We start from the raw sequence: 23,740 nt of genomic DNA on the forward strand, positions 1-23,740 counted from the left end.
GGTGTTATTCAAAGAAGAGACAGATACTGGTGGTGTTATTCAAAGAAGAGACAGATACTGGTGGTGTTATTCAAAGAAGAGATAGATACTGGACATACAGTAAATGTTGGGGGGAAACAATAATAAAAGCTATTTTAATGCACTGACAGACTCAGATGAATTTAATTTACCTCAGCCCCACACACATGTGAGCAGTTCAGTCTCGTGAGTGACTTTTACGTTAGAGTAGTACTATAGTACCAGTCCTTCAATTCTTTCTATTAGAGGATCTGATCTGGAAAACCATCAGGTGAACAGTGGGAAACATACCACTCAATCTGTTAGTGAAGAAGATAACGTTTTACCTTGACAGAAGACGAATGAAGTCTGCCATCAACAAATAGGCTAAAGAATATGGCTTATGTATAAAGGTGAATAGAATACGTGTCTAATGGCTTTTCATTGAAGTGCTAAAGAACATAGGAATATAAAGTGCACAGTAGAACTACAGGTGATTGAATTGACATCTTCCTATTACATTGAATCTCACCTGGCTGTCACTATTCCCTGGGCTCAACAAAGTCACCAACAACAACACAACTGCAGTTTAAAGAAGGACTTTTATCCATAAGAGACACAAGGAAAGAACAGCCAAGAGTATTTGATTTATTTTACTAGGCAAGTCTTATTTTCAATGACTGCCTAGGAACAGGGGCAGAACGACAGATCTTGTCAGCTCAGGGATTCGAACTTGCAACCTTTCTGTTACTCGTCCATCGCTTTAACCACTAAGCTACCCTGCCGCCCCAATGCCAACTAGCCCAGGAGAAGGGAATAGGTGTGTCTGAGAGAGAGAGTGAGAAAGAGAGAGAGGAGAGCGATATAACGGCAGGGCCGATGAACCACATTGGCACGCCTCCCTCTCTATGAATGCACAATGAGGCCGCTGGGCTTGTTAGCACTTGTCTGGGAAGCCAGGAGCCAGGGGTGAGGGGTTATGTCGGCTAACCCCTCTGCAATTCTATTACACTAGTTTATAGCTCTTGGCAAACGCACGGTGCACCAAAGATACTGAGAGAAGGGTGGGGTTAAAGGGGGACTGCTACGTAGCATCCCACAAGGAGACAGAGAGGGCACACAGGGAAAAGAGTAGAAAAGGAAAAACAGGGAGAGAAAGAGAACATGACTAACGGACACTGTTGCGTGACCAAGAAGCTTGACACGGCATGACACAGATGTAATAAGCATACATCACACACAAGTACAATAGGTGGAGAGGACAACCTTTATATTCTGCCTCCTTACTACAGAGAGAGATGGAGATGGGGAGAGAGAGAGAATAGAGAGAGAGAGAATGGAGATGGAGAGAGAGGAGAGAGAGAGAGAGAGAGAGATGGAGAGAGAGAGAGAGAGAGAGAGAGAGAGAGAGAGAGAGAGAAATGTGCAAAACACATGGTTGTGGTTCCATTTGTACCTGGCCTTAATATAACAAACGGGGCTAGTCTGCAGGGAGGTAACCCCCGATGCAGTGTTAGCAGTGATCCATCACACTGTGTCCTGTGTGTGTGTGTGAGACCTGCCCTGCTCGCTGCTCTCGCTGCTTTCCCACACACGTGCGCGCGCACACACAGACACAGACGCACACACACTCAGCCTCAACCAAAAGGTAATTGAGGAACAGAATAGGCGACAGTGTGATTGCAGGAAAGGCGTTTGTGTCCCTCTGTGGGTGTGTGGTGTGGGAGGTCTGGAGTAAAGAACAGGGCAGGCAGAGCACAGTAAACAGGTCATGACTGAGTGTGGCCAAGCGTAGTGCAGCAGCCAGATGCGCCATCCCATCCTATCCCCCGTCAGGCGCCCGACAGAGACCTGTCCCTGAGGTACAGAAACAAACAGACCAAACTGGGCCGGGAAATCAAAACTCCCATACATAAAAACAGACAGACCCAACATGACAGAGTCTCAACAAAAACACATTAATACCTGGGCCTGGGAAAAGGCAGTAGACACTGTGAAGCACCGCCTCACAGGCGGTGGTATGATATTATAGGAGATGATTGGTGTCGCCACAATAGAGTATAGACCCTTTACTCATATGTCTCTAATATAGACATAACCCACTGCTTCTCCAAAATTGCACATTATTTGATCAATGTCTTCCAAGAGATTTGTGAATTCATGAATCCCCGAGCTGACAAGGTACAAATCTGTCGTTCTGCCCCTGAACAAGGCAGTTAACCCACTGTTCCTAGGCCGTCATTGAGAAAAATAATTTGTTCTTATTAACTGACTTGCCTTGTTAAATAAAGTTGAAAAAAAAATAAAACTCCAGGATCCTGTAGTAATAAATGATGAATCCTTGTACAAGCGTATCATAAGCATATTATTGTTGCCTATGATTTTATCCACTGTTTTGTATTGCTATTTTAACAAAATTTTCAAATATCCTTTTTTGTGTGAACTTCTGATGCTTCTCTCAAGCCACCATTTTGCTATTGACAGACAAAAGTGAAGAAAAAGCTTCCCACGTCGCAACTACAACACAGTGCCACACAGTGGAGAAGAGAGGAACAACAAACCCCTCTGTAAATAAAATCAATTCATGACTGTTAGATTATGCCACAGAGGGATTTTTATGGGCATGTCCTTTTCCTGTTAAAGTTTGATCACTCTCCAAAGGGAATCATGATTAGTTCAATCTAAGTGGTGCTTGATACTCTACAACACTCACAAATCATTCTGCTCAGACATCCAAGTAACTGTCCAGTGTTTCCAGATTTCTATTAAATATGACCTATAATTAATTACAATATGAATGAAATTGTTTTCCTTCCAAAAAAGGATTATGAAGCATTTTAAAAAGCAGCTTTTCTGTGTTGGAATGGTGTGGGCGTACCCCAACAACAGAATGGTATTGGTATATACCGGTCATGCGAGCAGACCGCTGATTGGCCAGCTCATCCTCCTCAGGAGGATGACATCATCCTCTCTGAGGAAATAGCAAGCATTTTCCAAACAGTCTGTTTGCGAAACAAGTTTGAGGTGTTTTTTAAAAATAAGTGTTCTTCTACCACAAATATGATTATAGGATGAGTCAACAACATTATTTGGGTGTGAGTTAACAGAATATGAACTTTTAAAAGTGAGCATTTTACTGGACAGATACTTTAACATGGAGAGGGAGAGGAGGCTAGACTACCTTTATTGATCCTCTGTGTTCATCTCTCTCAGGTTTATTAGGAAGAATAAATCCTACTGCACGCGTCCTGAGCAGAGCCAGCCAGGGGGCTGTGGTGTAGACAGCAGCCAAGGAAAGAACTGTAATAAAAAGAGCCTTGATCCTTGAAGTATCATATTAGTAGATTATGAGTGAGGTAAACAGAGGCAGTCAAGACAACCCACCCAGACCCAGACTCGTTATAGGTCTACATTAACAGGCTGATTTCCCCTGGACCAAGGATCGCTCAAGCACGTCTTTGTGTGTGCCCCTCAAGAAAAATATTGTGTTCTATAAAACTTCTCCATAAATGGCCAGGCACAATAAATCCAGGGTAGAAATATTAAGTGGAAGCAATATTTCTCTGGACTCGCTCCAGATTCATAGTAAAACCAAATAGTCGGGATGACCTTACCGTTAAAATATATGTTTCAGCGGGAAATAATGCAATTTCTTTCCAATGAAGGCATCCCTGAGAGGGAACCATTTTCAACCCACTGGAATTCCACTAGTGACACATCCATTAAAATAGACTATGAAGACACTTGCAAAATATGTGGTCACTGTTCATGGCAAATGAAATAATGTATTAAAAAAAAAATGTCAAAAAAATATTGAAAACATTGTGTTTAAGAGTAAACCCATCCAAGTCAAATACTGTACATGTTTAAGGATACCTGTTTTTTTTTTTTTAAAGCGCTCGGAATTTGAATTATTTATTTTATACTTTCTATTTTCATGTCATTTGACCAAAGCACCGGTTCCAATCGAAGTGCCAATGCCGTTTATAAAACTCCACGCCAATACATTTATCAGACGACATGAAAATACAGCTCGTTGGCCACGCACAACAGTGGTGGGTTTCATGTTGAGATTAGAATGCTTAAGCAAAAAAGAACCTCGTACCTACTGTAAAATATGGTGCTGGATATTTGGAGTCTATAGGGCTATTTTGCTTCCGCTGGTCGTCCTGAGGGCCTTGTTAAGGTCAACACCATCATGAACTTTATCCAGTACCAGGACATGTTAGTCAAAAACCTGGCTGCCTCTGCCAGGACCCACTGGGCACAGACGTCAATTCAACGTCTATTCCACTTTGGTTCAACGTCATTTCATTGAAGTGACGTGGAAACAACATTGATTCAACCAGTGTGTGCCGAGTGGGGAGGCTGAAACTTACCAGCAAGTGGATCTTCCAGTAAGATAATAACCACAAGCACACATCAAAATGGTTAATAGGACAAATAAATCAACATTTTGCCATCTCAGTCTCCGGACTTGAAGCCCATTGAAAACCTGAGGTTTGAACTGAAGAGGGAAGTCCATAAGCTCAAACCGAAGGATATAAAGGATCTGGAAAGATTCTGTATGGAGGAGTGGTTTAGGATCCCTCCCAATGTGTTCTCCAACTCATAAAATATTTCTGAAAACGGTTCAGTGACGTTATCCTCGCAAGGTGAGGTATTCAAAACAATTTTGACCCCTACCTGTAAAAAATAAATAAAAAATGCTTTCCCTTTATCAAGGGTGCCAATAATTTAAATGTTTACATTTTAGTCATTCATCTTAAGATGGCTAGGTGGGACAATCACATATCACAGACATAGAAAGTAAACTTGTCCTCAATACATTTACATTACATTACATTTAAGTCATTTAGCAGACGCTCTTATCCAGAGCGACTTACAAATTGGTGCATACACCTTATGACAACCAGTGGAACAGCCACTTGCATCTAAATCTTGTTGGTGGGGGAAGGGGGGTGAGAAGGATTACTTACCCTTACTTACCCTATCCTAGGTATTCCTTGAAGAGGTGGGGTTTCAGGTGTCACTGTAACTATCAGTAGGGAGAGCTAGAAAGCGAGGAGGGGGAGGGGGAAGGCGTGGTCAAGTGCAATTGCTGGTTAATGGTTTTTGTGTGTGTGTGTGTGTGGGGGGTCGAGGTGAGGAGGAGGAGGAGGATTATTTAAGATACTGTTTAAAGAGGTAAGGTTTCATGTGTTTTCAGAAGATGGGCAGGGACTCTGCTGTCCTAGCTTCAGGGGGGAGCCACCATTGGGGTGCCATGACAGAGAAGAGCTTGGACTGGGCTGGGTGGGAGCTGCCCTCCCGTATGAGTAGGAGGGCCAAGAGACCTGAAGGGACAGAGGTCACCTCTGTAGGGTTTGAGCATAGCCTAAAGGTAGGGAGGGGCAGTTCCTCTTGCTGTTCCGTAGGTAAGCACCATTGTCTTGTAGTGGACGCAAACATCGCCGGGAAGCCAGTGGAGTGTACGGATGAGCAGAGGAGCGGGGTGACATGAGAGAAGTTGGGAAGGTGGTAAACCAGGCGGGCTGCAGCGTTCTGGATAAGTTGGAGGGATTTGATGGCACAAGCGTGGAGCCCATCCAACAGCGAGTTGAAGTCGTCCAGACGGGAGAGGACCTGTGTGCCTGGATTAGGACCTGCGCCGCTTCCTGTGTGAGGTGGGGTCGTACTCTACGGATATTGTAGAGCATGAACCTGCAGGAGTGAGTCAATGCTTTGATAACCATATGTAAATGAAGTATTGATATAAGAGATGTACCATTACAGGAACACCGAGACGTATTTCAATATGGCATAGTATTTATCACTGATGTTTTCACAAGGAGAAAGAGAACATGCAAACCTGATGTTTTATTAATCAAAGCAAATGTACAAAGGGAATACATGTTCTACTGTAGAATCCTCCCAATTAGCCCTTCAAATAAGTGGTACACTGTCTGTGATCCTGGCAGTCCAACCACACTGGTCCTCACTACAAACTCATCTGGACCTGGATCCATGGCAAATCTCCCTTAACAATTATGCAAAAGAATGCCAAGGCCTCTTAGCACACTTACCCACACTTACCCACACTTACCCATCCTAATGAGGAGAGTAGGGAGAGGGAAGTTAATGCAGTCCCTCTCTGATGAGGTCATAACAACCCCAATCTGCTTTGTGTGTTAATGATGCAACAGCCAGACATTTTTGGACACTCATTCCCTTAGTGAAGGGTCGGTTGTCTGTGAGTGGAGGAAGAGTCCACCATGAGAAAAGAGAGATAGAGTGATACATAGAGGGGAAAGAGAGAGGGGAGAGAGGATCCAGGCAGAGGACACTGTAGCTACCTAGCTAGTGCTGTGTCTTTAAAACGCCAGGCCCCTCCTCCCTCCACAGAGTCAGAGCGGAGCAGCAAAGCAAGTTGTGCTGGCAATAGCCTGAGCCCCACGATAAACCCTGGCATCAGCCTGCCTTCATCCGGCAGTCAGCGAGGACACTTCAGGGCGCAGGGGCAGAGAGACGGGACGGAGAGAGAGTGAGACAGACAGAGAGAGAGAGAGAGAGAGAGAGAGAGAGAGAGAGAGAGAGAGAGAGAGAGAGAGAGAGAGAGAGGGAGAGAGAGAGTGTCGTCAGGAGTAGCCTCCAGAGGGCTCTGACTGATACAGATCCTCTCCACAGCTCTGTACGCAGTAGCTCTTTCTGCTGTTTCCTGACGCCGGCAGTGTTGATGAGGATGGCGGGTGGCTTCTTCCTTTCCACAGCATCGTCACTAGAGCAACGGTAGCATCAGCATCTACAGCAGCAACAGCTTCAGCCTCAGCATCATCATCATCAGCAGCAGCAGCCGGATCTATACTCTGCTGCTGGTCCCTATTCTTCAGCCGCCTCCTCTCTCTGGTGTCTAAGAGTGCTGCTGTCAGGGCCGTTCAGCCCACCTCCTCTTCCGACTCCTCCTGCCTCCTCCTCCAGCCTGCCTCCTCCTCCATCCCGCCTCTTCCTCCACATCTCCATCCTCCACATGCTCTCCCTCCTTCCTTCCGCTGAGACACGGCACTGAATGAATTCTTCACCCTCTGACTGGAGCTGCTTTCTCTGGGAAGACAGTAAGTGATGTAGGGAGAGCGAAAGATACAAAGAGAACAAGTGGGGGAGTATAATATGCGTGTGTGCGTGCATGTGAGTGTGTGACTGGAAGAGAGAGAGAGGAGGGTGTCAGTGTGTGTTTTGATAGAGAGATTAAGACTGCAAGAGAACTAGCAGGATGTGTGTGGCTTGGATGATCCTCCTGTGCATTTAATCAGTCAGTATCACAGAGGAGCATAGACTGTAAGCCCTGGACACAGCTACAGCTGCTGATGTAGAGTGAAGGTAAGTGTGTGTGTGTGTGTGTGTGTGTGTGTGTGTGTGTGTGTGTGTGTGTGTGTGTGTGTGTGTGTGTGTGTGTGTGTGTGTGTGTGTGTGTGTGTGTGTGTGTGTGCGTGCGTGCGTGCGTGCGTGCGTGCGTGCGTGCGTGCGTGTGTGCGTGCGTGCGTGCGTGTGTAGGTAAGTGGTAAGTGTGTGTGTGTTAATGAGAGGAAGGTGGGAGAGTCCTGCTGAGACTAGATGTGCATTTTCACAGCAGCTAAAAAAATCATCAAGTTCCAGCACCACAGTTAATTCATGTCTATCTCCCTGCCTTCCTCCCTCTTCCTCTCTCTTCTCTCTTCCTTGCTCTATTGCTGTTGTGTTCTATTTGCAGTGCTGCTGAGTCTAGAGAGGAGAAAAGAGAAAGGGAACGAGACAGAAAAAGAGAGAGAGGAAGAAAAAAACAACTGCTTTCCTTTCCGTCTCTCCAGGTGTCATGTGTGATTGGCCAGCTTGCCCTCTGGCAGTAGCATCAGCCTGGATTCAGTGTGTGTCTCACCCCCCTGCCTGTGCCTGGGCTCCGGCTGTCCCTGGGGACGCGCTACTGGGATTTACCTCTTACTGCTGGATGGAGATGGCGCAGGGCTTTCTGCCTTTTTGAAAACTGTTCATAGAAGGAGAAATACACAGATAAACAGAATAAGGAAATATAATGAATCAATCAGCAGCACAACCAGGCAGACTACTGGATTCCCTTAGCAACAACTCAGGGAGAATAAGAGAGAAGTGAATTGTCTCTTCCTATCTTCTCTGGTGTCTGGTTTCTGGGCGCAACCCTGCAGACCAGAGTGGACCAACAGTCGGATCTGAAAGAGCAGGACAAGGGGCACTGCAAAGGCACGAAGGACACGCAAGTCACCCTAACACCAGGGGAAGGACCCTCCTCTTCCACCCTCTTTCACCTCCTCCTGTTCATCACCATGTTGGTTTGTCATTCTTCTCCTGCACATTCTATTAATTAGTCACATTTTACTCGCTAAGACATCCGTTTAAGACATCCATTCCTGCCAACTGGAATAAGCCCTGCCACTGAAGAAAATATTGGACATTCTTTGCACACACACAAACAAGCACAGAGAGACTCTCACCCTCCTCCTATCTTCCTTCCTCCTCTCTTTGACGAGAAATGAACAACACATGTCGGTCATCATCTGAGCATAAAATGGATGTGTGCAGAAGTTACTTTTGATGTGGGCTATTTCTTTATTCCTTCAAGATGAGTTTATTCTCCCGTCACTTCTGAGAGAAAAGGAACACTGCACAGCAGAGGACACAGGAGGAATATCTCTTGTTTTCAAAAGGATTTGTCCTCCTCTCTCCCTAAAAAAGACAGAAGCCAAACTGAGGGAGTATACTTAGAAGGCGAAGCTTGTCCCTACTGCCTACCAATAATGTAGACCAAGATCATGAACAAAAAAATAGCATCTGCTGGGAGTTCTACTTTTCTGTTACGCTTGGATATTCTGATCTACAGGGGAGGTTGAACATGAACCCCTTGTTCAGCTTGACAACCTGGGATGCACTCTTTTACAGTAACCTGGCTGACACCAAGTCACTGCATCGTACCCGCTAAATAAGATTGTAAAGGGAGGTGAGTGGGAGGGTAAAAGAGCAACTTCCTCATACAGACGATCTAAATAACTATCCTCCTCAGAGACCGATGCAAACGTACACACTGACACGTGAGATGAGTAGGCTCTCTGGATCAACACTATTATATAAGGTGTTTTCACACACACCATCTTAGCTCCTGTTCTTCTCTTGTTCCTCCTGTTCTGTGGATTTAACTTGAGTTTTTTCATGTTTCTTTTGGCTTCATTTTCGGTACGATCCATCCTGGAGTCATGGATGGAGGAGGGTAACGCAAGGGGGTTGAGCGCTCAGACCAGGCAAGGTCTTTTGGCTGTCCAGGGGCTTTTAAGATGTTGAGCTCTCCCTGCGTGGCCGGGGCCCCTGTTCGGATCAGTAGCACTGAGGCTCCTTGCGGCCAGAGACATGGACCCCGACTCGGCTCCCCCCCGCCCCTGCCCTCAGCCTCAGCCCGCCAGCCCCTGGCCCCAAGTCGCCCTGTGAAGGATGTCCCTCAGCAGAGCTCCGGCCCGGGACACCTCTGAGACCCCCAGCCAGACCCCCAGAGAACGGATCCGCAGCCACATGAAGATGGTGATCAACCAGCTGGACGGCATTCTCAAAGAGCTCAAGGATGTGGCCAAGGAACTCCGGGAGGTGAGGCACTATAGCGGGCAGCATGCGCCACTGTCTAACCTTACTGGGGACGAGGTTCCGGGGGTGGTGGTGGGGGGCTGGAGGAGAAAGGTAGATGGGGGAGTTACTCCTTGAGAGGATTACATTGAATGAAGTGTATAGAATGCATTTCACGGAATAGAGATGCTTTTAATTAGGATTTGAACGAGATGACATCACTTTGGCTTTGGTGCAGGTGGCAAGAGAACATTGGTTTCTGCTTCCGTAATTAGAAATACCATCTTCCTTTTGGCATACAATGGCTAATTCCAACATCATCAAGTACACAACAATACCTGTCGTTGAGATGTACTCGGTGCCCTATGAAACCCTTTTTAAATAGTGGCTGCAGAAGAAGCAGGGCAGAGCCAGGAATAGGGCTGCAACAGAAACACAGGGGAGAGAAGAGGTGTGCTTAGGTAAGACACAGGACTTGGCACTGCACTAGTTATGTAACCATTTTGTTGTCAGCTGGGTTTCTACTGTATTTTCACAACTGCCATGGTAACGCGGTGAAAAGATCAGTGCGTGTCTGCATCAAAAAGGGATGAACAAACAGGAAGAATATGTGTGTGGAACATGTAGTGGATGACAGTGTGTGGGTCTCTATGGAATGTCTACTGTAATTTCGATTTCAAATCCATTAATATTAGAATGCAGGGTAGATGTGTGTGTATGTGTGTGTATGTTTTTGTGCGTGTCTGTGTGTATGTACCTGTGTGTGCAACGTGCATACACGTGTAAATTAAATTAATCTGTACCAGCCCATCACTGGGACTGGTACAGTAGGTTCAATAGGTTCCTGTAAATCTCATCAAAAAAGGAAAAAGAGCGAAGGGTTCTTATTAAACCCCTCCTCCATAGGATGTCCAACCCCCTCTCCCTCTCTCCCTCCATCTCCCTCCCCATCTCTCTATCTCTCACTCTCTCAAGAGTAAATATTGGCTCCCTGACACATCCCCACTCCAACCCCACCCTGTCTGTTATCAGCTGCCTCCCAACCTCCATCTGATCAGGGGGCCAGGAGCAGGGGGCCGGGGGCACACCCAGTAACCTGGAGACCCAGGGGAGGATAGAGTCCGACCAGACCAAGGGGAGGGTGGGAGGGCGAGGGGTCATAACTCACTCCATCACCACCACCTTCCACTGACTTCCCCAGTCTTTCGCCCACTCACCACACCTCTCCCTCCTTCATGTACTCACATGGGGAGAGGTGCAAAGACACGGCTCACATCGCTCCGCACCGCTCACACACAGCTCACGCTTCCCTCTGAGCCCAGAAAAACACAACGGGTGCTCTAGTGATTGATGATTATGGGACGCCTGCAAGTGGAATAATGCTGGCTGGAGCTATTTATAAACAAAAACACTAGCTACCTCTGTCTAGCTCTGCCAGCGCCAACATATACAGTATTACGGTTCCTATTTCAGAGCCCCGGAAAGGCTTCAATATAGCAGCCGATGTATCATCCGTTCTGAAGGGAACACAATAAGACATTTTGGTAGCAAGAGATTGCATTAGCCACAACACCAGTAGTGGCGGTAGTATCAATATTTTGTCATTTGCTAATTTATTCCATTGTGGACTGTATTAAAAGCAAAACGTTTAAAAAGTTATTTTAAATGTATTAGTGCTCAATGTTCCCGGCAGATGCATGGCTGCCTAATGTTCCGGAAAATCTCTCATTCTTGGCCACGTAAAATTAATAACATAATAGATAACATCTGTCACATAAATAAATGATGAATTACTGGACCTGTTAAAAAAGATGGATAAATAACGGAAGTCAGGGTGACATGGTGAGTGAAAGTGAACTGGACTGACTGGGCGGTGGATCATCACTCCATGTTGGAGGATGGTGTTTGGAGAAGCTTGATGGCTTATGGCAGTAGATGTAAAGATCGGATTATCTCTACAGGTCCGTAGGGAGCTGGGCTGATTTCAGAGCTCTCAGGGTTATAGCCAAGCATAGCTCCCGTCAGTCCACATACTGTACCAACAGCTCATACGTGACTGTCTCCACAGCCAGGCCTGAACCCTGGTCATACAGGACCAGGACAGTACGTGGCCCTGGGCCCAGCCCTGCATTCTTAACTCAGACATGCTCCATGGCCACAGCAGGGGAGGCTAACGTACAGTCACCCCATGCCTTCACAGAGTTTAGAAGAAGGGGGTTAAGGTAGTGGCACCATGGCAGAGCCAACAGGGAGTGTTTTTGGAAGTGGATCTAAAACGGGCAATCATAGTATAGCTAGACCCACAGCCTTTCCTCATCTCACTTCAGCCATTGGTCTGTGCTGGAGGTGTGACGACAGGAGAGGAGATGGAGACATGATACAACAACATTACATACCATACATAAAACGAAACCAAGCCGTAGAGAAGAAGTCATCATAACAACTGTCAGTTTAGAAGGCAGCGCAGTCACATAGAGAGATGCCATTGATCTTATTTACATCCCATTGAGAAATGTATTACAGCGGCTATATACTCGCCTCGCTTCAAGACGTGATGTTTTCCAGCATTACCATTCAATTGTGTCACATTTTTGAATCCCATTATGCAATTTCACAGAAAGATAAAACAGAATCTAAACGAAGTCTTCAAAATGAAATGCACTGATAATATACTCTCCACACATCAACAGCAATAGCAGCTGTAGAGGAATGTTGAAAATCATATCAACATTATCCTTACAATCTCTGAGAGTAAACAAATGGAACCAAATGAAAATCACAGCATCCTCTGCTATTTTCAGTATGAAATATAATTATTGCTAAAAATGAATCCCAAAGAATAAAAAGGTATTTCAAATAGCTGAAGAATAGCAAATGTAAGAAAACATCCATATTGGGCATTAGAGAGATACAAGACTGGTAAATTGAAAGCATTAAATGAGGCGGTAAGGACAGAGAAATTGGAGAGTGGAGGGGAAGAGCAGGCACGCTGCAATACAGAGAGAGACGAGTGGTAGGCACGTCTTTAGATGGATCCAAAAGGGAATAGGGAACTGTTATTATGTGGAACTAGTCATTATGTAGAATCATACGAAGAGCAGAGGACGGAAGTCAGTGAGAGGAAAATGCAAATAGGGCGGCCATGAAAACCAGTAGCGAGAATTAACGTAGCTAATGAGAGGGGTGAAGAAAGAAAGACCGGGAGCAATTATCACTGGCAGAGCAATGTGCACCATTTCCAAGAACTCTGAGTCTGACTGCCAAATCATTGATCTGGGAGAGCAGGATAGCCGTCTCTATCAGTGATAAGCAGAGAGTCCATGGTAGGGTAGCTGGCTCGCCTAACAGCAGATCCATTTCATAAGCGTGGCTGTGGAGATTGGCTGTTACTGTGCAGTTCCAGTTTGTTCCAGAGACGAGGCATGATTGCATCAGCAGCGTCACTATCCATCTTCTCCCCCAAGCTGTGTCTGTTTCTCTAACAAATGGACAGTTAAGCTAAGCTGGGCTATATTGGACTATGCCCATTCACATGCACTGGGTCTGAATATGAATATTGCATTACACAGGCTGGTGAAAGAAGCTACCAATGCTCACTGTGGCTCAATGATCCCCGAGCAGCTAGGGCCCCTTCTGATTCATTATTAACAATCAAGGGATCATTGCAAAAATGAAAACGGACAAAGGAAAATGATCTGATTAGAAAGCAGTTTCCAGGGGAGCACTTTTATGTTTTGTGGCGTACTATAAACGGTGCATTGTTTGGGCCCAGTATGATGTGGTGGGAGGAATACAACACGTAAACAGCTGGCTGATGATCAGTCAGAGAGCCACTGAGCCTCCGTCCTGATCCAGCACCACGGTGGGGGACGGCAAGGGAGTCGGCACACTCGGCTAACTGCCACAGAGCTCAGCACCGCTCAATTTTGGTCAGGTCCTAAATCCAAATCATAGGATGCTGTTTCTGCATGGGACGTCTATCCTCTCCTCTGTTTGCACCGACGGTGCCACCATTGCAGGCCAGCCAGGGACGAGGCCACCTGACAGCTGTAGTGTCAAAGGTTGGACACTAGGTGTGCAGTCACAGTGACACTCCTTGCCTAGCAGCACAATTATGACAATTGTAAATTGGTGCACCAACCCAACCTCTCAGGTCTGAAAAAAAGATGATCCGTGTGAGAACAGGTGCCTTAATTGGAAAGGTCTTTGTTGAATAAAAAAGAAGATATACATTGTATATGTTAAAAAGATGCCCCTGTGGCCACAAACAAATCATGTGTTAGCGCTGCAGGTGGTGATGCTGGTTTCCTTTAGTTTACCTGAGCCCACTTATCACAAATTACAATCAGTCTCTGTGCCCTGGTGGACCGTTTCCCAGAAAGCAACTGTTTCCATTTCCCTGCCAGTTCCCTACTGTAGGTTGACTGCCCAGTCTACCCTGGCCTGCTCTAGTGCTCTTCAGTAAGGGTGCCCCAGCCCAGCACCCTGGTAGCGACTAGCGAGGCAATTTACTGCAGATTAACAGCAGGATTTGGCCAAGCTAAGGGGCCTTGCGGGCACGTGGAGTTCACTGGGAAATGCTGAAGGGTTACCATCACCTCTGAGAGGGAATAGGATCATTAAACCTGCCACAACTGGGCCAAAGGGTTTCCTATAGCTTCACGTCCAACCAGAGATAAAACAGCAGTGATGCAAGACTAGGTCAATTTGTTCCTCCTTGTTTAACCTCCTATGTGTGCTGATATTAAATTCTCCTTAAATACCACACATGAACAACACGACAGAGCCACTTCAATATCATCTGTATTGACTTCAGCCAGCAACCCCCCCCCTCAGTGTCACGTGACACGGAAGTGACCTTTGGATGGACCTCATTGATCAGTAGCCAGGCTAGTTCCTCCTCAGAATGACCCGTAACACTCCTATAATAAAACAGAGAGACACTTTAGCAGTGGGACATAAAGAGTTAAAGCTTTAGTGGCTTCTAACCTTGAGAGGGAGCTGTGGAGAGGAGAGAGAAAAGAAAACTGCACCAGGCTGGCATACCTTTCCCCTGAGCCTCTTTTACCAAGCACCGCTGTGGAGCTACAGCTACTTTAAGATGCAGGGCCAGTGTGTTGACCAGCCCAGCATGCCTGTAAAACCCAGTGGATTAGCAGGCCCTTTGAACTCTCCTTCTATGTGGACCTTGCACTCAGCATAGATGATAATGAAAGTTCCTAGTTAGAGCCCAGGCGAGGTACAAAATTGGCCCTTATATCAAAGCAGTCATCATTCCAAATCAACCTGGTAAGCCAAGTATCTTTTCTACAACGCCAGCTATCTGTGACTAGATACCATTACATGAGGTAGAGGATTGAGGGGGCTTGCTATGCATCTTTGTACATAATGTGAAGCTGCAACCCTTCCCCTTCCTCCAGGGGAGGATAAAGGAGAGAGAGGGGATGGAGAGAGAGATAATGGTTCCTCCTGCTGTACAGGCTGGCGACAGACCGGTTGAAACAGCTTATATCAATTGTTGCAATTGTGCTTGTGGGCGTTTTTAGGATTGTTTTTGGCCTATCTTTGAGCTGTGAATAAAACCAGTGGGCTGTAGTTAATGGTGTGAAAAATGGCATCCATTTGAAGTGCACAAGCAAGCCCCAGGAATAGAATAGCTACATTACTTGATTGTCTCTGAGCATATTGTACATACGCTGACAAAACCTTTTTCATTGGACTTCCAGTGAAATGTCTGCAAGGTTGAATGTCACTGCACTGAAAGGGCACAAATAACCAAGAAGAAATTGGAGACATGTAGGTTATGAATGTGTCTAAAAGTATGAATAGCAAACCCAAATTAATACAGTAGGTGACCTACTTCTCAAGAGACCAATTTTTCTCTCTGTCGGCTGTACCAGGGAAACGCTCAGGGCAGCGAGATCACTATTACATTATGGTTCATTGTTTTGGCCAAACTATTAATAACTGCTTTGCTATGATTGGGTATCATGCGTCGACCCAGTTTAGAATGAGCCTATAATGTGATTGTTCTGAGAAGCCTAACGTCATATCAAAAGCTTTAACAGCAGGCAACCAAGCATCTGCAGCCTCAAACCTTTAAAAACCTTTCAATCAGGCATTTGATTCATTTGATCAATTCTGGCAATTCTGTTATAGGCCTACCTGACAGGGCATGCATTGTCTGGTTATTTTCCGGTTTTATGAATGTTTTTGATGAATCACACTGGAGTGCCCTTTAAGTGAGACATTCCACTCCATTCATATCCTCTCATTTGGTGCCAAACTCAGCATATTCCTTTTACAAAAATGTTTGTAGACGAATATGCATTGCAGTTATTATACAGAATATATTATGTCCTGATACAGTTGAAGTCGGAAGTTTACATACACTTAGGTTGGAGCCATTAAAACTTGTTTCTCAACCACCCCACAAATTTCTTGTTAACAAACTATAGTTTTGGCAAATCGGTTAGGACATCTACTTTATGCATGACACAAGTAATTTTTCCAACAATTGTTTACAGACAGATTATTTCACTTATAATTCACTGTATCACAATTCCAGTGGGTCAGAAGTTTACATACAGTAAGTTGACTGTGCCTTTAAACAGCTTGGAAAATTCCAGAAAATTATGTCATGGCTTTAGAAGCTTCTGATAGGCTAATTTACATGATTTGAGTCAATTGGAGGTGTACCTGTGGATGTAGTTCAAGGCCTACCTTCAAACCCAATGCCTCTCTGCTTGACATCATGGGAAAATCAACAGAAATCAGCCAAGACCTCAGAAAAACAATTGTAGACCTCCACAAATCTGGTTCATCCTTGGGAGCAATTTCCAAACGCCTGAAGGTACCATGTTCATCTGTACAAACAATAGTACTCAAGTATAAACACCATGGAACCACGCAGCCGTCATATCGCTCAGGAAGGAGACACGTTCTGTCTCCTAGAGATGAATGTACTTTGTTTGCGAAAAGTGCAAATCAATCCCAGAACAACAGCAAAGGTCCTAGTGAAGATTCTGGAGGAAACAGGTACAGAAGTATCTATATCAACAGTAAAACGAGTCCTATATCGAAATAACCTGAAAGGCCACTCAGCAAGGAGGAAGCCACTGCTCCAAACCGCCATAAAAAAAGACAGACTACGGTTTGCAGCTGCACATAGGGACAAAGATCGTACTTTTTGGAGAAATGTCCTCTGGTCTGATGAAACAAAAATAGAACTGTTTGGCCATAATGACCATCGTTATGTTTGGAGGAATAAGGGGGATGCTTGCAAGCCGAAGAACACCATCCCAACCGTGAAGCATGGGGGTGGCAGCATCATGTTGTGATGGTGCTTTGCTACAGGAGGGACTGGTGCACGTCACAGAATAGATGGATTCATGAGATAGGAGAATTATGTGGATATATTGAAGCAACATCTCAAGACATAAGTCAGGAAGTTAAATCTTGGTCGCAAATGGGTCTTCCAAATGGACAATGACCCCAAGCATACTTCCAAAGTTGTAGCAAAATGGCTTAAGGACAACAAAGTCAAGGTATTGGAGTGGCCATCACAAAGCACTGACCTAAATCCTATAGAAAATGTGTGGGCAGAACTGAAAAAGCGTGTGCGAGCAAGGAGGCCTACAAACCTGACTCAGTTACACCAGCTCTGTCAGGAGGAATGGGCCAAAATTCACCCAAGTTATTGTGGGAAGCTTGTGGAAGGCTACCCGTAACGTTTGACCCAAGTTAAAAAATTTAAAGGCAATGCTACCAAATACTAATTGAGTGTATGGAAACTTCTGACCCACTGGGAATGTGATGAAAGAAATAAAAGCTGAAATAAATCATTCTTTCTACTATTATTCTGACATTTCACATTCTTAAAATAAAGTGGTGATCCTAACCGACCTAAGACAGGGAATTTTTACTAGGATTAAGTGTCAGGAATTGCGAAAAAATTTAGTTTAAATGTAGTTGGCTAAGGTGTATGTACATTTCCGACTTCAGCTGTATGTTGTAATGTATTATGTATTGGTCATTAATATGACAACTATTGAGAAGTATTCACTGTGAAGGGAATTGTTAATTGATTAAATACCTGTTTAGGGCTTTTAACATGTTCAGTTGCTCATTTTCAACCCCCTAGAGTTGATGTTAGCATGGAAATCAAATTAGCATAATAAAAAATCCACATCATACTCTGTCTGTTTAAGCTAGAGATATCTTTTTTGCATGAGCTGCGTCTCAATACACCCCATCCGCCAATGTCGGCCTTCCGCTTCCGTGGTGGAAGGTGGCAGGGCTACAGCGCTTTTCGCCAGACCAGGACACATCCCGAAAATTAGTCTTCTCACAAAAACTTATGCAGAGTCTGAACGGTTTGGGCTTGAAAGTTGAGACTGTCACACACGTGATGGTATTCTCCGTTTTCCTCTAGGACCCCCACAAGCTTCACGGGACTCGTCTGAAGTTGGTTCTGCCGATGTGCCAACTTCTGTCTGCAGTGTCCGAACGGTTTGGGCTACAAACTAATATGACCCCACCATCGGAAGTTGAGCCCCTTACTAAACACGCACATGGCGGCCAAACAATTGGACGAATTGGATAGGGCATTTCCACGTCAACGGTATATGGGTCATTCCACGCAAAACAAAATTATACGAAAAGCTTTTTTAAATCTCTCAGATATATGATAGACACAATCATACTTCCTTTTTTTAATGTTCTTGTTTGCTTTGTTATTTTTTGTTGTTGGGGGGTTTACAGGTACAGTATTCATGTCAATTTACACACTTTAAACCATATTGTTACGGTTTTCTTCCGTTGAAAGAGAGTCGGACCAAAATGCAGCGTGGTTAGTTCGATACATCTTTAATGAAGAAAAAACACGAACAACACAAAAACAACAAACGGAACGTGAAAACCTGTACAGCCTTTCTGGTGAACACTAACACAGAGACAGGAACAATCACCCACGACATACTCAAAGAATATGGCTGCCTAAATATGGTTCCCAATCAGAGACAATGAAAAACACCTGACTCTGATTGAGAACCGCCTCAGGCAGCCATAGACTATGCTAGACACCCCACAAAACCCCATGACAAAAACGCACAATAACCCATGTCACACCCTGGCCTGACCAAATAAATGAAGACAAACATACTCTACTTCACCAGGGCGTGACACATATGTACTCGTAGGCTGCCACATTAAATAATACAAAGTTAAGAAATACATACAGATAAATTATCATATTGATCACACAGGATTTTTAACTAATAAAATTGGTATGTAAAGAAAAATAAACAGAAAGAGGTGGGCTTACACCCAGGATTTTGTTAATAAAGTAATTTAAAGAAATAAAAATAGAGGTCAAAATTATTGCCACCCCTTTTTTCAATACTCGCACCCACCCCCTTGCGAGGATAAGGACACTGAGCCTTATATGACTTATGAGATTGGAGAAGACATTGGGAGGGATCTTAGACCATTCCTCCTTACTGAATCTATCCAGATCCTTGATATCCTTCATCTGTTCTTATGGGCTGCTTTCTTCAATTCAAACCTCAGGTTTTCAATGGGGTTCAGCAGGAGACTGAGATAGCCATTGCAAAATGTTGATATTGTGGTCAATGAACCATTTCTTTGTGATTTTGATTCATGCTTGGGGTTTTGTCTTGCTGGAAGATCCACTTGTGTCTAACTGCCTCCTGGCAGAGACAACCAGGTTTTTGTATAAAATGTCCTAGTACTTTGTAAAGTTCATGATGCCATTGACCTTAACTCCATTGGTCCCTTTTTGAGTGAAGAAAAAGCTTTTCTTTTAAGGGCTACAAGCAGAACACAAAACTATTTGACATAAACAGTTGCATTCATGAGTTATATTGAAAAATTTCAATAAACAAATCAGGTCCGCCGAGCTTAAAATTATCTCCAACTAGTCAGTGACAGCTGTGTAGAGTTTGGAGTTTGTGACAGCATCTACGTGAGCGTATTACAGTATTATAGACAATTTGTCCTGGGATTTCCTATGATCTTCTATGTAGACGAACCGCTTACCTTCTAACGATTCTTGTGTGGCTCTGTGTCGTTATCCTCACAAGGGTAGGGTGCTGGTGTACTGAAAACAGGTGCGCCAATAATTATGTGTTATTTATTTTACACAGTATTTTTTGGTCATCTTCATCAAGGGTGCCAATAATGATGGACCTGACTGTATACCACCATTTTGCACCTGAATCCTAATGCTTCACACCCTCCTGACAACACCATATGGTCCACTATTCTACAATGTTTTTAGCAGGCCAACAATACTGTTGTACCTTTTAATAATGTTGTTCACAACATCTCGTAAAATCCCCTTGAACACCCCTCCAACTGGGGATTATTAGTAACCTCTGACGTCATTTGTCAATAAGACAGCAAGCATGGCAGCATCTTCAGCCTTCAACCTATTGATTTAGAAAGTGAAAGCAGCTTTTTATGGACCAAAAACATTTGTTAAAGTCACAAGCCTTTCAATGACCTCCATGTTTGATGGCATTTCCCAGCTCAAGCACGTGAATGCACCCTACTCAGTAATTATGACTTCACAACTGTCATTTATCACAGTTGGTTATGAACACAACATTATTCCCAGAATCCGCAAACTTAAATGTCATTCATTACCTCATTTATATTCTTGACTAGCCTGTGTGCATATTTTGCATATCTAAGTAGGGTGAGTTTCCCAAAATCTCTGAAGCACTAAAATCATCTGAAATCTATTGGTAGGCAATCGATCTTAGTGCACAAACGTTTTGAGAAACCCACCTCAGATCAGTTGATAGAGATGTACAATTGGTGACTGACTGCAGGACCATGGGCCTGGAACTTCAGCCAGACATTTCCTTCCACCCAGAGAGATAGAGATCCAAACCTCCTCTCTCTCTCTAACTATTTATATGCTGCTGTAACCTTGTGGTAGCAGTCACACTCCGCCTGCCACCTGGCTCCGCATGGATGACTGCCACCACTGTCATTGTCAATAGTGTTCAGATGCAGGCGTCAGCTGCGGGCGGGCAGGCAGGAGACCAGGCGGGCGGTGGGGAGGGTGATGAAAGATGCACAGACAGACGAGGGGACAGATTCATTATTCAGGGACACAGGTAAGAGCAGACAGACGAGGGGACAGATTCATTATTCAGGGACACAGGTAAGAGCAGACAGACGAAGGGACAGATTAATTATTCAGGGACACAGGTAAGAGCAGACAGACGAAGGGACAGATTAATTATTCAGGGACAGATTAATTATTCAGGGACACAGGTAAGAGCAGACAGACGAGGGGACAGATTAATTATTCAGGGACACAGGTAAGAGCAGACAGATTCAGGGACACAGGTAAGAGCAGGGGGGACAGATTAATTATTCAGGGACACAGGTAAGAGCAGACAGACGACGAAGGGACAGATTAATTATTCATTCAGGGACACAGGTAAGAGCAGACAGACGAGGGGACAGATTCATTATTCAGGGACACAGGTAAGAGCAGACAGACGAAGGGACAGATTAATTATTCAGGGACACAGGTAAGAGCAGACAGACGAGGGGACAGATTAATTATTCAGGGACACAGGTAAGAGCAGACAGACGAAGGGACAGATTAATTATTCAGGGACACAGGTAAGAGCAGACAGACGAGGGGACAGATTAATTATTCAGGGACACAGGTAAGAGCAGACAGACGAGGGGACAGATTAATTATTCAGGGACACAGGTAAGAGCAGACAGACGAGGGGACAGATGAATTATTCAGGGACACAGGTAAGAGCAGACAGACGAGGGGACAGATTAATTATTCAGGGACACAGGTAAGAGCAGACAGACGAGGGGACAGATTAATTATTCAGGGACACAGGTAAGAGCAGACAGACGAAGGGACAGATTAATTATTCAGGGACACAGGTAAGAGCAGACAGACGAGGGGACAGATTAATTATTCAGGGACACAGGTAAGAGCAGACAGACGAGGGGACAGATGAATTATTCAGGGACACAGGTAAGAGCAGACAGACGAAGGGACAGATTAATTATTCAGGGACACAGGTAAGAGCAGACAGACGAGGGGACAGATTAATTATTCAGGGACACAGGTAAGAGCAGACAGGTACAGATTAATTATTCAGACAGACAGACAGATTAATTATTCAGGGACAGATGATTATTATTCAGGGACACAGGTAAGAGCAGCAGACAGACGATGGGGGACACAGATTAATTATTCAGGGACACAGGTAAGAGCAGATTAATTATTCAGGGACACAGGTAAGAGCAGACAGACGAGGGGACAGATTAGACAGAGACGAGGGGACAGATTAATTATTCAGGGACACAGGTAAGAGCAGACAGACGAGGGGACAGATTCATTATTCAGGGACACAGGTAAGAGCAGACAGACGTTAATTATTCAGGGACACAGGTAAGAGCAGACAGACGACAGGGGACAGACAGACGAGGGGACAGATTAAGACAGACGAGGGAGGGGACACAGGTAAGAGCAGACAGACGAGGGACACAGACAGATTAATTATTCAGGGACACAGGTAAGAGCAGACAGACGAGGGACAGATTAATTATTCAGGGACACAGGTAAGAGCAGACAGACGAGGGGACAGATATTCAGGGACACAGGTAAGAGCAGACAGACGAGGGACAGATTAATTATTCAGGGACACAGGTAAGAGCAGACAGACGAAGGGACAGATTAATTATTCAGGGACACAGGTCAGACAGGGGACAGATTAATTATTCAGGTAAGAGCAGACAGACGAGGGGACAGATTAATTATTCAGGGACACAGGTAAGAGACAGACAGACAGGGACACAGGGGACAGATTAATTATTCAGGACAGACGAGGGGACAGATTAATTATTCAGGGACACAGGTAAGAGCAGACAGACGAGGGACAGATTAATTATTCAGGGACACAGGTAAGAGCAGACAGACGAGGGGACAGATTAATTATTCAGGGACACAGGTAAGAGCAGACAGACGAAGGGACAGGTGAATTATTCAGGGACACAGGTAAGAGCAGACAGACGAGGGGACAGATGAATTATTCAGGGACACAGGTAAGAGCAGACAGACGAAGGGACAGATTAATTATTCAGGGACACAGGTAAGAGCAGACAGACGATTAGGGACAGATTAATTATTCAGGGACACAGGTAAGAGCAGACAGACGAGGGGACAGATTAATTATTCAGGGACACAGGTAAGAGCAGACAGACGAAGGGACAGATGAATTATTCAGGGACACAGGTAAGAGCAGACAGACGAGGGGACAGATGAATTATTCAGGGACACAGGTAAGAGCAGACAGACGAGGGGACAGATTAATTATTCAGGGACACAGGTAAGAGCAGACAGACGAGGGGACAGATTAATTATTCAGGGACACAGGTAAGAGCAGACAGACGAGGGGACAGATTAATTATTCAGGGACACAGGTAAGAGCAGACAGACGAGGGGACAGATTAATTATTCAGGGACACAGGTAAGAGCAGACAGATGAGGGGACAGATTAATTATTCAGGGACACAGGTAAGAGCAGACAGACGAGGGGACAGATGAATTATTCAGGGACACAGGTAAGAGCAGACAGACGAGGGGACAGATTAATTATTCAGGGACACAGGTAAGAGCAGACAGAGCAGAGGGACAGATTAATTATTCAGGGACACAGGTAAGAGCAGACAGACAGAGGGGACAGATTAATTATTCAGGGACACAGGTAAGAGCAGACAGACGAGGGACAGATTAATTATTCAGGGACACAGGTAAGAGCAGACAGACGAGGGGACAGATTAATTATTCAGGGACACAGGTAAGAGCAGACAGATTAATTATTCAGGGAGGGGACACAGGTTAATTATTCAGGGACACAGGTAAGAGCAGACAGACGAAGGGACAGATTAATTATTCAGGGACACAGGTAAGAGCAGACAGACGAGGGGACAGATTAATTATTCAGGGACACAGGTAAGAGCAGACAGACGACAGGGACAGATGAATTATTCAGGGACACAGGTAAGAGCAGACAGACGAGGGGACAGATTAATTATTCAGGGACACAGGTAAGAGCAGACAGACAGGGAACAGGGACAG

At 44.9% G+C, this 23,740-nt stretch overlaps 1 protein-coding gene across 2 annotated transcripts in view; it reads left to right on the plus strand.

Moving 5' to 3' along the window:
- The first annotated feature begins 6,015 nt into the window (after positions 1-6,015).
- Positions 6,016-23,740, plus strand: part of LOC118393800 (inhibitory synaptic factor 1-like) — a 62,783-nt gene continuing 45,058 nt past the window's right edge. Inside the window, exons 1-2 of one of the 2 annotated variants that reach the window (XM_035786877.2) lie at positions 6,016-7,088; positions 7,724-9,615. In XM_035786877.2, coding sequence (XP_035642770.1) covers positions 9,466-9,615 — 150 coding nt within the window. In that variant the 5' untranslated portion in view covers positions 6,016-7,088; positions 7,724-9,465. The remainder of the gene's footprint in view (positions 7,089-7,723; positions 9,616-23,740) is intronic. The other variant, XM_035786878.2, reaches the window with a different exon arrangement.

This window comes from Oncorhynchus keta, chromosome 14 (genome assembly GCF_023373465.1).
Source record: "Oncorhynchus keta strain PuntledgeMale-10-30-2019 chromosome 14, Oket_V2, whole genome shotgun sequence".
In the NCBI taxonomy this organism is placed as follows: Eukaryota; Metazoa; Chordata; class Actinopteri; order Salmoniformes; family Salmonidae; genus Oncorhynchus; species Oncorhynchus keta.